The sequence below is a fragment of the Lepidochelys kempii genome, chromosome 14 (assembly GCF_965140285.1).
Source record: "Lepidochelys kempii isolate rLepKem1 chromosome 14, rLepKem1.hap1, whole genome shotgun sequence".
Classification (NCBI taxonomy): Eukaryota; Metazoa; Chordata; order Testudines; family Cheloniidae; genus Lepidochelys; species Lepidochelys kempii.
Genome location: NC_136393.1, coordinates 14,662,826 through 14,678,481, shown reverse-complemented (window position 1 = coordinate 14,678,481; position 15,656 = coordinate 14,662,826). Strand labels below are relative to the sequence as shown.

Here is a 15,656-nt window from a genome sequence, read left to right as displayed (position 1 = left end):
GTAAGCGTTCAAAACTCCAGCAGTCCTCCTCCCTCTAAGGCTCCAAACATGCACCAGTGGAGGCAAACTTGGGGGGAGTCCCTACTGTGGTCAAGGCTTTGCCAGCTGCAGGAACAGAGTTGGTGGCAGATTACAAACATGCTCAGAAATGGACTTTAAGAAGGAATATAGTTTTGTGGTTAGAGCAAGAGCCTAGCAGTTCCCTGTTCCTAGTTTCTTTTCCCAGCTTTGCTGATTCTCTGCATGATCTTGAGCAAATCACTTCTCCGTTCTGGTACTGATGGGAGGCTTATTTTACATTTAGTACTTTGAGATCCCAGCACAAGAATGAACATAGACAGAAGTTTTAAGACGGCCCCGAACTCCCACATGCTGATCTCCTGAAGCAAAAGCCATGAAAGGAAAAAAGGGGATAGTGACCTTGCTCTTGGAGGTAGGCTGTCACCAGAGCAGAGGTATTAGTGCTAAGCAGAGAGCCAGAGCAGCATCTGGAACAGATGTAGGAGGCAGCAACAGCTTGGCTCCAAAATTCAGACATTTATTTTCTGAGGGGCAGTTTCTGTTTGGAAACCTGAGACAAAACACACACTGGCTTTCAGGCTCACTACAGGCGGACTGAATTTTTAAAACTAATTTAGTTCCTTCCCTGCTCTCTCCACCACTCAGATTGTCCATCTGTTGGTTCCTCTGTGTTTCAAGCCTTTCTGAAAATCAATCCCTGTAAACAGGAAACAAATTGAATCTCTGCTAATCCATCAATCCTGCTTAAGAGACAAATCAGGAAAATGCTGGGTGCATTATGATAGGGGTAATGTAATAACTATTTAAAATACCTTCAAGAAGTAATGAAGACCATTTTTACTGTTAAACACTGATGTGTAATCTCTTTCCAAATGGACACTTGTAGATCACCACTTTTATGTGGGGGGGGAGAGAAAGTGTTTTTAGTCTTTTGTGCTTCATGATGTACAGAGGTCAGTGGGTCCTGCTTCATGATGTACAGAGGTGGTGGTGTTTGAGGGTTTTTTGGTCATTCTTCCCCTTTGCTTTTTACCATGTAACCTCTACAGCTGTGTACTGTGAGTTTACACCAAAGCATCCTTCCTTCCAAGTGTGTGTTAGGCAGTGGAGTAAAACAGGTGTTCAGAAAGTTCTATGAAAAGACGACAGCCCAATTTGAAAAGTCCATACAAACAACGCAGCAGGACACAAGACATTAGTTCAAACTTCCAACCCATTTCAGAATCTTTATTGAAAAAAAAATTAATCACAGCATCTGAATCATTATTCAAACACATTTAATAAACAAAGAGAAACAGTAGCAAAGGGCACTGACATGTGACAAACTGTACAAAACCTCTGGGTTTGCAGGCAAAACCTGAGGGTGAGGAGCCCATGGCCAAGCTGCAGAGGTCTGAGGAGCTGGGCCCCCACCCCTGTGGCTAACCCCCCCACTTCCCCTCGGACCACTCAGTCACCCCTGAGAAGATTGATTTAAAAATGTGCAGAAACAAAGACACTTTCAGAGAAGGTTAATTCCAGTCTCCCCATAATGGAACGATTTAGGCCACTGGGAAATTAGATAAAACTCACTATCCGTTCCCAGTGCTAATGCTTTAAGTGAACCTTCCCAAGAGATACAAAACCCCACAGCTATCTATCAGACCTCCTACCACTGCTTCCCCCCTCCCACTCACCATAATATACTGCCCTCTAGGGTCAACAGGAGTGATTCGATGTGATCCCCCCCCACCCCCGGCCAGTTTTAGTTTGAGGAGATAGTTGCGACTGAGCAAAAGGAACTGGAATGAAAAGCCCTGTCTCCAGCAGTGCAGTGATGCAACTAGTTTGGAATGTGGAGACCAAGCGAGACCAGTTCTTCAGACTTTCATAGGGCTAAAGGTGACCTATGACAGACAGTAAAGAGGAGAAACTCCCAGCTAGGTGATCTGGGAAAGCATCCTGCTCTAGATGGACTGCAAGTCCTTGTACCTACAGGAGTCCATAGCCTCCCAGGAGACTAGAACAGTCCCTTTGTATCACCAAAGAACTTGAGATCCAGTGAGGATGCAAATGACAGGAATCATTTTCTACAAGATAACTCATTCCATTGGATTTAAGAAGAAGAAAAGGCAATTTGGGTTCCAGTGGGGCATTAAATCCACTGACAAGCTCTAACAATTCTCATTGGAGAGGGAAGTTGGGGAGAGAACAGGATTTAACTTTTATAGTCTGTTCCCCAGGTATCTGGCAGAAATGTTCAGTCCATTGCAACTTATACAGGACACACTGAACTGGTCTTGGCCTGTTGTAACTATCAGGTTCTTCTTCTGGTTTGTTTTACTGGAGCCGTTCTGGTGTGGAGAAGGTAGGGCGGTAATATTTTTCAAACTGCTATTCTGACAGCAGGCACCCCTCAAATGGGCTTCATGAGGCATGGTGTTTTGATGACCCAAAAAAAAAAAAGCAATGAGGTATCATTCTGTCAGCTCCCACTGTACTGGATAAAACATCACCCTCCAAGCAAACCTAGCACTGCTTCGTACCCACCAGCTTGAACAGCAAGTCAATTGGGCTTGTATTGACTGTGTCTGACAGGGCAGCTAAGTTACTCCTGCTATCATTAATCTGATCTTCCTTGACTTTCCCAACTTCCCCTTCTCCCTGGGGGGGTGGGGGGTGGGGGAGAGGAAGATAGATGATGGTCTGAAGGCTAGTGTGATATGTGGCTTTTATGCTGCTAAACTGCATAATGCATTTTTTTATTTCTCAGCTGTGACCACAAACTGACAAAGGCTGGGGCTACAAGCTACCCATAGATAAGAGCTATATGTACACATCACAGTGTTGTTTAGGCCCAGCCAAGGCATCCAGTCCCATCACACTGACACCATTTCATCACATGACAGACCGGGAAAATGGGGGAGTAGGAGAGCTGGATTATTGAGTATGGTGCCACACCAACTGAATTTCAACAGTTCAAAACTGACACAATGTGAGTTCAAAGACATTTGGCACAGTCTGTTACCAAGACTAGGTACTACAGATAATCAACCCTCCTTCCTGAGAAAGAGGTGAAGACCCCGCTGGAGGAGGTACACTGGCAGCAGTGTGGGGAAAAGCCGGACTGGAGAGCATAGAGGGGTATCCCTCTGAATTTCTTTCCTGCACCTTGTTCATTGAAAAGGTCATCCATACCCTCAGAAGCCACTGCTTGCTGCCCTCTGCCCCAAATCAACAAGAAGACCGGATGGGAAACTTCCCTATGCACAAAACACTGACAAGACCACAGTGAGCCCAATTCCTTCAGGGAGAATCCCACACGCAACAATCCAAACAAGGAATTCTGTGCTCATGAGCCTAATCCAGGAACTTCCATGATGGCCTTGCCAATGCCAGTGAATTCCAATGTACCTGGAACTTTGGTTCAACAGCAGTTTGGGACTCTACTCAACAGCCCAGGTGCCAGATCACTGGGCTACAAAGGACAAAGCCAGGACGAAGGGAAAAACATGCAGCAAACTCCTACGAAATTCCATTTACCAGATAGGAGGGACATGTCACTGCTTAGGGATGGCACCCATTCATTGAAGGGACCAGTGAGTCCAGTTTGGCTAAGATTAGAATTAAAGAGAGAGGCACAAACGAACATTTGCACGTCCATTCAAGGCATTCCAAAAAAAGTCACAAAAGTCGACACGTCACTTTGGACAAGAAACATTACAACACTTTGGCAACTTTCACCAAGCCCTCTGAAGTCTCTGCAATGCCCCTTGGTACTTTAGGCTGACCTACTGAAGGTGGAAAACTGAGAGGGCTGCAGATGTGGAATCGCCATATGTAAATAGGGGCTCTCCTCCCCAAACTGTCTGGATTTAAAACAAACCTACCTGCTTGCTACAGTACAAAATTAAAGCCTCCCCTAACTCCTCCTGCTGGGAGAAGACAGCTGGAGATCAAGGGAGTCCATGCTGCTGGAGACAAACAAGGCAAAGCTGAACGTGGCAGCAACAAGTCCCTAACCTGGGTAAATCAAGTAACAACATCATGCCAGGCTAAGATAGAGCTGTGGCAAGGGACTGGAGGGGAAGTGGGACAGGATCCCTGTCACCACTCTCATCCAACCTGGAGAGAATAAAGGACAGAACCATTTACTGTGTCACTAGCATGGGCCAATGTAGATTTTTAAATATGCGCGAAGAGCACTGGGCTTTGGGATATGCCAAGATCCCATATATAATAGTGCTAGCAGTAAACCCCTCCCAAGGCCCACATTAGACAGAAACACAATTCCTCTCCCCACTAGGCTTATTTTGTATCTAACTCAGCTCTCAGGAACCTGACAAGTAACAAATACAAAGCAAGAATGAAAAAAGTTTCAGTATAAAAAAAAACAACAGAAGTTCTTGTTTTTGTCCCTCACTTCTAAACCCTTTTCACCTGATTTGTGTGTGGGGCCAACTGGTGGGGAGGAACGCTGCAGGATATCTCCAAGTTTTCTACTTGATAAACCTGGGTGCACAAAATGGCACAGCTCTAATACAAATCCTCTTTCACCCACTCCACCCCACGGGAGATTGGGCGGACTACATGGGCTCATGGACCTGAGCAACCCTCCCAAAGGCTCTGACTGGGAATCCGGCCCAGCCATTGTTGGAAAAATTCAATACAGCGCCAGCCAAGAAAACAAAAATAAACATTTGAAAAAGGGACTATCCAACTGGAAGAGTCTCTTCTTTCCTTTGTTTCCTGGGATTAGGGGGAAGCCTTTGGTTTTGACCAGAATTATTCTCTGTTGGCAGGACAGGCTCAGCTTTGCTTTGCGTTAGCTTGGTTATTGTACAAGAACAAGGCTGAACTGCGAAGAAACGCTCTGCCCAGCTAGATTGCCCTTTTGACATCTTGGAGTATAACAGAATCAGACACGTGGATCACATCCGGGATCCTCTCTCCTGAAGAATCTGAAAAGAGAAGGACCGGTGTAATAAAGGTTGAACTTGGACAAATTTGGATATTAGTTCTCATGTTTTGAAAAATGCTATTTGTGTCAATAGGGGAAGGAAAAATTGATGGAGGAGGGGAATGTACAAAGAATCATCCAGAGTGGCTGCTGGTTTTTACATAACTTTTATGAATGACTGATTTCCTTGGAAAAGACAGGCCTGTGATAAAAACATTTGGCTTTTGGTCACAGCAAGGCATAAAATTCTGCTGCACCTTGACAAAATCTTGTATTGTTTGAGGCTGTGTGATCTGTGCATGTTTAAAGATGCATAGTCTTGGTCCACAATGCAATTTTCAATTTTTCTACCCAGATACCTCATCCACTCAAATTCAAAAGCATGAACTGTAGAAGGATTTTTAAAAAGTATATATTGTACTGCACAAATGTTAAGACTCTAATCCTAGTCACCTCTGTGAGGTAAGCATTATAACCATTTTACAGCTGGGAAAACAGAGGCACAGATTTTAAATGACCTGCTACAGAGTGTGTATGGCAGAGCTCAGAGTGGAGTCACTAGTTCTAAGGTCTGTACTCAAGACCACTATAACCTTTGAGCCTCCCTCAGAGCCTTTAGAGAAACTGGAGATAAGAGATGATAAAGCCTCTTCTAGAGACAGGTCAGTTGCATGCAGGAAGTTCAGAAGGATAGTTTCATATTTTTAAGATCCTGTTGTGCTAACTCTTTCTTCCCTCCTTTTTACACATTTAAAAAAACCCAAAGTTCATCCCTTTTTCCCATATATCTATGGCTCAAGGTGAAATGTACAAAGAGCTTTGGATCTGGATAGATTTGCTGTAATGTCATCTAGTAAAACTGCAAATCTCACTGGAGGATGTGGGGGCGGAGGGAAAAGTGGAAGAAAATAAGTGTGTGCAATGAATTACTACTATCATCCTCATGGCATCATTAGAGCACAGAGGAATTTTTTTTTTCTGTGTACAGGGGCATTTAAAGACAACTCTCTTAACTAGGCTCCTCACCTTTGCCTTCTCACTAGGTTCGATGACAATGCCATTGGTAGAATTATTGAGCTCCCTTGAGACGACACAGAGGAATTCTGCCTGGTCCTCGTTTCCATAGTTATAGGAAGATCCAATACTGATTAACTGAAGAATAGGAAAATAACAGAGAGGATGTAAGGATTAATGCAGCAATAGCCAATGGATTTTGCTTTGTCCTTGTTATCACCTTGTGAGTGGCTGGTTGAACCCAGTCAGAACTAAAGTTTCAACAGGACAAATCTCTGGGGTATGAACTTGTGTAATAAGCTTTCCCGTCAAATAGTATGTACATTCTTGGTCCATGACTGGAAGTGCTACAGAGCCCCCTGGTGGTGGCTGAACTTGGAGAAAATTCCATGAAAAGGTAACATGGAAAGCTATGATCAATTTTCCAATTCATGAAAAAATTGAAAATATTGATCACATTTTGCAATACAAACCCTTAGCCAAATACTTCAGAGAATGGATATGCCAGGCAACGTAGGCTCTCAAGAAGGAGTCACTCCATCCAGACAATACACCTATTTAACGAAATTCTAGGAATACAGCTTCTGACTTTTTGATGCAGAAACACAGGACAGGCAATTTATTTGTCACAAAGGTAGAACAGCATATTCCAACAACTAAAGGACACCTGGTAAACCAGCACAATTCCTTTATAATTATTACATTAAAGTGACAGCCTGGAGTAAACAGCATAGCAGTAATTTGTATTTCTCAGCCCTGCTCTTCAGACCAGCCTTGGATTTCACATCCTGAAGAAAAACAGCATGAATCTTATGTGTATTTTAATGGATACACTAGTTCTGCACAAAGGATTTTAGAAAAGAGAACCTCACACTTATAACAAGGGATAGATGCAGATCACTGTCCCCTTAATATAATAATCATATTCATTATTCTGCAGGTCTGAAGGAGGATTAGCCAAACTATAATAATGGAAATGGCTTGTACAATGAATGGTGGCATTGATTCACTACTGAGGACAAAAGACTTGGTTTTAGGATGTCAATGGATTGTGTTTTCCCTTTGTATTTTACCACTTGATTGTCTAAACTATAATGAACTTAAACAGCTGCACTTCAGACCACAAATCACTGTGGCTACATAGAATGCATGTTAACTAGGAAAGATATATCGCTGCTATCTGTCCTACCTCAGCTACACTGCTATTTATACTCGCCCTAGCTCTCACTGCACTAGTGGAGTATGTGTGCATAAGCAGAGGAATCACAGCCCTAGCTCATAGCCATAGAGAGAACCTGTCAAGGGATGACAGGGGAATTGAATTCCTCACCCTAGTCAATCCTTGGTGTCTGTGTTAAGACTGCTAACAAAGAGTAAATAGTGCCAAATGTGATATGGATGCTTGTCCACTGGAAAATGGACACTGGACCATCACATTTCACAGTCTGCTAGCTGTGCAATGTCCAGTTACAGCTTTTGGTCACTATTAAACTGGGCAGGATTTGAACAGATCTAGAAGTGAAGGCTGTAACCTATTAGTCCTATGAGCCATTTGGTGTCATCATATTTCATTGCAAGCCAATGTTGCAGATCTATCTTGGCTACAGTTCAGGAACTGTCATGATATATAGACTAGCTTGGTGGCTTAAGTCCTTTGTACATCCACACAAGAGAACTGTTTGTGATTTCTGATACCAAAGTTGGTATCAGCTGATTTATGCCCTCGGCAACTCCCTTGAAACATGGCCAGCAAACTTGTGTTGTAAATGCAGCATGTTTTGCATTTGCAGGGAAAGGTATTTCTCATGTCTCTCAACACTTCTCTGTGAAGGGGTTGTGCTGGTGGGCTCTGAAGAAAGTAGTTTTTACTTCTCCTGGATCCCATTCATTCTCCTTGGATAAAAGCTCCACAGTGGGGCCAGGAAAAGTGGGAGGAGAGAAGAATTACTCAAGAGTCTGGCAAGGATACAACAGATCTCAAGGAAACATTATTTCCTGTTCTGGGTTCAGTAAGCTACTGTTGTTCCCCTACCAGTTATTCCATATAAGGTGGACTGATCCTGGATACAGACTCCCCGCCCCCAAAAGGGAGGAGTCCTAAGAGGGGTAGTTAAACAGAAATCTAAACTCATTCCATATGCTGTTCCCACATGGGGATCCCTTTCTTTGGATATAGGAATGGCAATCATTAGCAACAGTACCTGTTCAAATTTCCATCCATCAGACATAGTGGACACCATCTGTGTAAGCTCTTCCTCTTGGCACTGCAGAACTCTGTACACATGTTTCACAGGTCCCTAAAGCACCAAGGGGGGGAAAAAAACCAAAAAGCAGGAATTTTAAAATCAGGAGAGGGAGTTGGCTTAGCTGTGTTTGCTTTCAAACAAATACAGCTGAGGCTTTAGTGTCTTCTTGTAAGGAAACCTGATCTCTTTTGTGCCTTGAGGATTATAATAGAAGAGGAAGAGTGAGTTGCATAGACTTTCCCAAGCTAGTCTACATTATATAGTTGAATTTTTTTTCCTGCTGAGCGTAGTGAGGATTTTGAGGTGACATTGTCAAAAGCATGTAAATGATAGGAGCCCAAGTCCTCCAGGTGTGTTTTTGAAAATTTTACTCTTCTAGTATTGAGTCTACAAATTAAAAATAACAGTTCAGCAGCAAAAAGAATTGCAATAAAGAAATGCTGAGAGAAGATGCTGTTCTGAAAAGGCTTATATTTGATGGAAATATTAAAATTGTCTGGGAAGGACAAGAAAAGCATACCCATAGAGCCCATTTTGTAATGGGAGAGAAAATCACCCAAGTTTCCTTTCTTAGGGTTGGCTTTAGGGAAAGAGCCACCCCCAATTCAGTAACGTCCCATACCAAGGAAAGGGAGATAGACTATACTAGGCACTCACACAAACTGTTTATGCAACTTAACAATTTCTGCCAAAATAGTATCACTGCACTTGTATTAACTGCCAATGTAATAAAACATATTAAAGCAACTCCCATTCTCTAAATGGGATGCATGGCCCACATACTCATAAGATCTTCTAGTAGGTCAGGTAGCTATTCTGCTTTTTGGATCCCAAAGTCCCATCTACTGCCTTTGAGTCCTCATTTTCATGCCTTGTTTCAACTGACCCTATTTCCAGCCCCCTTCTATTCAATTGCTCCTGACCTCTACCTGCAAATATTGCGGAGTAGATTTGAGAGCCTGTGCCAGTAGCCATGAAGGATGTGCGCTCTCGATGATATGTTGGATCCATCAGAAAGTAGGGACACACAACTACTTGAGAGACTAAACACCAAGTCTGCTGCCATATGTCTCGCCCTGCAGTGCATTGTCCCTCTGTCACACCTTTATAAATGACTGAATCCTGATGACTGAGTTTTTCTACTTAAGTTTTAACATGCATTACTTGAGAGGTTCTGTTTTCATTGTCCCGTATCCGCTCCTTCACCAGACGCACCAGGGATGCAATATTGTAAAACTCTGCTTCTTCCAGTACCCCTACAAAAATCCAAAGCAGAGGAAGGAATTCTGTTAATCAACAGAATAAGGACAATTTTATCAAAAGGATGCGGTGCATGGTATCGATTTGTAGTTAACTTTATATTTGCAATCTAGCCTGCATGTGGTACAATAAATGGATGCAGAATAGATAGTGGTATTGATCAAAGTCTGGAAGAAAATGCTGTACTCAGATGGTTATAGCCTCCTTATGTGAAAGCATATGCTATCTAACAGAAGCATACTCCCCCTTCTCTAGGATTATAGTAATCCACCAGCCTGTAATAGGGAAATACTACTCTTTTATTGGAGGCTTTTGGCAAAATAGGTTTAGCCATCTCAAATCAACCTGTTTCATTATCTCAGCATATTACAAAAAGCCATTAATGTCTCTGGACACAGAGGACTGCAGTTTTTGAAAAGAGAGAACAGGAGAGATCACTCTTAGAGAATGTCTCCTCTTTCTCAAAAAGTACAATTTGCTGTTCAAAGCCAATGAGTTAAGCATAGCAAGGATAGCCTGCATTACGATCTAGAGGTTTCTGCTTCCAGTATATATCGGCTTCATCTTATTCATGAGCGTCTTAGTGGGAATCTAAAAGAAAACACAGTATTATTGCAAAATGGAGCTTACGCACAAGGCACCATGTTAATGTATTAGGAAGCCTCCACACCCAGACTAGCTCTAGGTAATGACTGGCAAGTCAAACAATGCCAATGGGGCATTTACAGTTGTTCGCTCTGCAATAAATTTTCTTACCTTCTTCTGCCAATTCCTTGTTTATTATGAGTTTTCCATGTCGGAGGTAGTTCAGGATCGGACCAAAATAAGTGGGATCCCTGTCGATGAGATATGCCCCGGTCTCATCCTGTGAAACACACATGGGAGTCAAGCTAGATGCCCCCCTACACTGGGACTCCTAAAATTACTAACCCCCTGAAGCTGTATTGATGTTAATGATGAGAAAACTTTGCAAAATGTCTGTAGTGTAGACAGGCCCATGTTTGCAATATTGAGTAGTGTTCAGGGTGGAGAAGGTCTGAATGTACAGTATGGCAAGTGAGCCTGTCTATACTAATTTTCTTTCTGCAACTTCTGATGCAGCATGAGTACCTGTTAAAGTGAACCAGAGAAGTTGGTGTGTGGGAGCAACAGCATGCTCCTAAAGCCCCTACTCTACTTGCGCTACATTGATGACATCTTCATCATCTGGACCCATGGAAAAGAAGCCCTTGAGGAATTCCACCATGATTTCAACAATTTCCATCCCACCACCAACCTCAGCCTGGTCCAGTCCACACAAGAGATCCACTTCCTGGACACTACAGTGCTAATAAACAATGGTCACATAAACACCACCCTATACCGGAAACCTACTGACCGCTATTCCTACCTGCATGCCTCCAGCTTTCACCCTGACCACACCACACGATCCATCGTCTACAGCCAAGCTCTGCGATACAACTGCATTTGCTCCAACCCCTCAGACAGAGACAAACACCTACAAGATCTCTGTCAAGCTTTCTTACAACTACAATACCCACCTGCAGAAGTAAAGAAACAGATTGATAGAGCCAGAAGAGTTCCCAGAAGTTACCTACTACAGGACAGGCCTAACAAAGAAAATAACAGAACGCCACTAGCCGTCACCTTCAGCCCCCAACTAAAACCCCTCCAACGCATTATTAAGGATCTACAACCTATCCTAAAGGATGACCCAACACTCTCACAAATCTTGGGAGACAGGCCAGTCCTTGCCTACAGACAGCCCCGCAACCTGAAGCAAATACTCACCAACAACCACATACCACACAACAGAACCACTAACCCAGGAACTTATCCTTGCAACAAAGCCCGTTGCCAACTGTGCCCACATATCTATTCAGGGGACACCATCACAGGGCCTAATAACATCAGCCACACTATCAGAGGCTCGTTCACCTGCACATCCACCAATGTGATATATGCCATCATGTGCCAGCAATGCCCCTCTGCCATGTACATTGGTCAAACTGGACAGTCTCTACGTAAAAGAATAAATGGACACAAATCAGATGTCAAGAATTATAACATTCATAAACCAGTCGGAGAACACTTCAATCTCTCTGGTCACGCAATCACAGACATGAAGGTCGCTATCTTAAAACAAAAAAACTTCAAATCCAGACTCCAGCGAGAAACTGCTGAATTGGAATTCATTTGCAAATTGGATACTATTAATTTAGGCTTAAATAGAGACTGGGAGTGGCTAAGTCATTATGCAAGGTAGCCTGTTTCCTCTTGTTTTTTCCTACCCCCCCCCCCCAGATGTTCTGGTTTAACTTGGATTTAAACTTGAAGAGTGGTCAGTTTGGATGAGCTATTACCAGCAGGAGAGTGAGTTTGTGTGTGTATGGGGGTGGGGGGGATGTGAGAAAACCTGGATTTGTGCAGGAAATAGCCCAACTTGATTGTCATGCACATTGTGTAAAGAGTTGTCACTTTGGATGGGCTATCACCAGCAGGAGAGTGAATTTGTGTGGGGGGGTGGAGGGTGAGAAAACCTGGATTTGTGCTGGAAATGGCCCACCTGATGATCACTTTAGATAAGCTATTACCAGCAGGACAGTGGGGTGGGAGGAGGTATTGTTTCATATTCTCTGTGTATATATAAAGCCTGCTGCAGTTTCCACGATATGCATCTGAGGAAGTGAGCTGTAGCTCACGAAAGCTTATGCTCTAATAAATTGGTTAGTCTCTAAGGTGCCACAAGTACTCCTTTTCTTTTAGCATGAAATAGATCATCCTGATCACAGGAATTGGGTTTTCTTTCATGTAAAAAGAGGCAACTCCAATTTTTTTTTTAATATCCTTCTGTTTATATGTAAATACCAATCTCAAAACCTTATACTAACTCCTAAATGCCATTTCATTTATCTGAAAATTACACCAAGGCCAAAGGACGCTTTGGGAATCAGGCAATCTCCACAATGCAAATTAGCATCAGCTCTAAAATTCAACTACTCTGAAATGGCTCTTGTTCCATAAAATATATCTTTTGAACAAAACTTCCTTGAACACAGTCCAAATCTCAGCTTATCACTCAAGATACAGATTTAACATTTTACTCATTTCTCTCTCTAAATCATATTTCCATAGACAGACAGTCCTTGTTAATCTTTATTTCAAATCTCTATCTTTACATACCATGCTGGATTCAGCATGTCTGTATGTACCAATTAATCTCTTAGATGCAACTACTGGCACAGATATCTTCTCCTAAAGCACCAAATGCTACTGATGAGGTTTAGAAATAAATAATATTTCTACTGTCCTTTACAGACAAATAAGATAGTCTGTGACCTGAATATATTACAACTTTAGAACATAATCTTGCAAACTCTATCTCAAGGGAGGCAATGGGGACTACTCTTATGAATATTTGCTGGAGTGGGCCCAATAATTAGACATAATGTGATAACAGACAGCAATAAACAATTAGTAGGATTCGGGAAAGGGTTACAATAAGGTAACATGTTTGTCTTGGTGGTTCCAATATTTATTGATGTTGAAATTTTAAAAATATTTGACTGTTTATGTACTAAGCCCCAAATCCTATAATTGGATCCATGCAGCAGGCATGAAACCTAGGCACCTTAAAGGACAAATGTTTTTTCCTGTAAGTCAAAATAAATAAAAATATAGGTCAGATTAGCACTTACGCAGCACTGTGACAACAGGGACAAACGTTATTGCTCCTACAAAAACTGCAGTCTTTTTATGTCAGTCTGCTTTTTGTTTCTGTGACTTGTTCAATCAGAAAACAAAACAATGTTTCTGAGGAAATTAAAGAAAAATAAAAGACACATACAACCCAGGCTTCACTGAAAATTATTAATGGTTTGCATCTCCTCTGGACACGTTGATTTCTAAACTATGCAACAGACGCTTCGAGCATCTCCTTATTTTTCCACTTCTTAAAATCAACATTGCAATAATAAGTTAGATCTATGTTGGGCCTTTCCCAGTTGCCAACATTATAAAATTATCAACAATTAACAGGTGAAAAAAACATTTCTTGAACCAAGCTTAACGTGTTGACACACAATAACAGCACAGACCTTTTTGAAATACACTTTGATGCAGCAAGCATTCATGATCATTACAAGTAGGGCACAGTCCTGTTTTTAAACACCACAGACTGGTTCAACTTATTTTGTTCATTGAGCAAATTAGGCGCTACTGAGATTGGGGCAGTCTGCTTTACAGCAGAATAAATGTGTGTCCCCCCACCCCCAAAGCTCCTTCTTACTCTCAAAAAGAAAAGGAGTACTTGTGGCATCTTAGAGACTAACAAATTTAACCTTCTTACTCTGTACTGAGATACTAAGGTAATGGGAGCTATTATAATTATAATAAATATAACAATTAATAAACAGATTATTTGACAGGCAGGAATTTTAACTCCTGATTAATCTTGTAGTTGGGAAGGAGTGTTTTTTAATTCTGTATCTAATCTCTCTCTAAAGTGTTTTGTGAGAATTATATAAAGAATATGATAGAAAATAAAGATTGCGGTTCCCAACATAATGAAATTTGTGAATTATTTGTGAAATTCCCAGCAGGGGTGAGAGGTTGAAATCTGAGTTTTCAAAGCCACAGACCAAAGTAAATAGATATATAATACACTTAGTAAGTAATAAAGCAAACCACAGATGAATATAAAGAAAAGGAGAAATGACAAATATATTCCTAGGCTGAGAAAAGTTACTAAATACTTGATCCAGAGAACAGACAAGTGTTTTATAATAGATGAGGACTTACCTAAACTCATTAGTCCTTATAAATAAGTCATTGTTTAGGTGGCAGCCTAAAGGATTTGGGGGCATGTGATACAAACTTATCTGTGCTGAGTATAGGAGGGTGTGGGGAAAAAAAGCTGGTAGTTAGCTTTGTGATGTGGGTATAGCTGCAGTGGAATAGTACAGGGGACAGTAATAGGTTGTGTCTATGTCTATCTCCTTTTATGACAGGAGATGTAGCAGAGGAAAGATTTATGCTCACAGCAGTTGATCTGGATGAGAGGGGTACGGTTGGTGTTTATGCTGGGTGAATAAATGCCCACAGCTTCAACCCCCTTAAACTGTCTGATCAGAGCTAGGTCCCCTCCCACCAGCAGAAGTAGCACAAAGCCTAGACTGGTGTGTGTGCCTGAGAGAAGCCTGCTGTGAATGGAAGGGGCGTTAGAGTCTGTAGGGAGACGCTGCCCCCCACTATTTGGGCCTGCTGGTGGTTATGGCTCACACGGGTTAAGTGTGGTTTTGTATGTAGTTTTGTCCTGCTATTTCCTGGCGGAAGGGGAGGCACGGACCGCTCTGGATCTCTAGCGGGGGGCAGGTGAGTCGGGTCGGGGGAGGGATGAAGCTTCCGTGAGGGTGCGATGGGGAGTGTAGTCTCCATATGAGTTTACACGGCGTCAGGGGTTTCTACGGCGCCCGTTGCCCGCCCCGCGCAGCCCCTCACCTTGTCCGAGCTCAGCTCGGGCCCGTCCTGGCAGCAGAGGCGGCACAGGAAGGACTTGGGCTCCCGACACAGGGTCTGCCGGGTGCTCACGAAGTATGTGCCGCCCACATTGAGCCGGACCCACTTGGAGCCGGACCCAGGCTTGTCCGGGACGGGCGGCTCGGAGCTACGCGGAGACAGCCCCCCTGCGGAACAGGCAGGCCCGGTGAGGCGAGGGCTCGGCGGCCCAGGAGGAACCGGGATGCCCCCCAGCACCGGGCTGGGCGTACGGCCCCGGGCCGGCCCATCCCCCGCCGCCATCAGCTCTGCCATCCTGGACCGTGACTTCCTGGGGAGTCCCAGGCGAGGGCGGCCACCCTCGCTCAGCGCTGGGGGGAGAGTTGGGTCCGGCACCCGGCAGCCATCGCTCCCCTCACAACTGCCCCTCTCCCCCTCCCAGGAAGGGCCGGACTTGACTTCCGGGTCACCAGCGGCCTCCGAGTCACACCAAATTCCTCACGCGTCGCACGTAACCCAACGGCGATTCTGTGCTGAGGGGGGAGTCCCCAGGCGCAAGGCAGTAAAGAAAAACACAGGAATACAATATACTGGGCAACCTATGAGGAACGGTGGAATATTACTTCCGGAGCAACCGGAAGTGAATGGGGGAACATGTCCCTGGAAAACGGGGAATTTTG

General features: G+C 43.4%; 1 protein-coding gene across 1 annotated transcript; it reads right to left on the bottom strand.

Moving 5' to 3' along the window:
* Positions 1-1,281: 1,281 nt before the first annotated feature.
* KCTD2 (potassium channel tetramerization domain containing 2) lies at positions 1,282-15,592 on the bottom strand. The gene is made up of 6 exons (XM_073312045.2): positions 14,980-15,592; positions 10,237-10,345; positions 9,385-9,476; positions 8,176-8,271; positions 5,987-6,112; positions 1,282-4,961 (listed from the first exon to the last, which is right to left on the bottom strand). Exons 1-6 carry the CDS (start codon positions 15,289-15,291, stop codon positions 4,932-4,934), a joined length of 765 nt encoding a protein of 254 aa, XP_073168146.1. The 5' UTR covers positions 15,292-15,592; the 3' UTR covers positions 1,282-4,931.
* Positions 15,593-15,656: the final 64 nt, after the last annotated feature.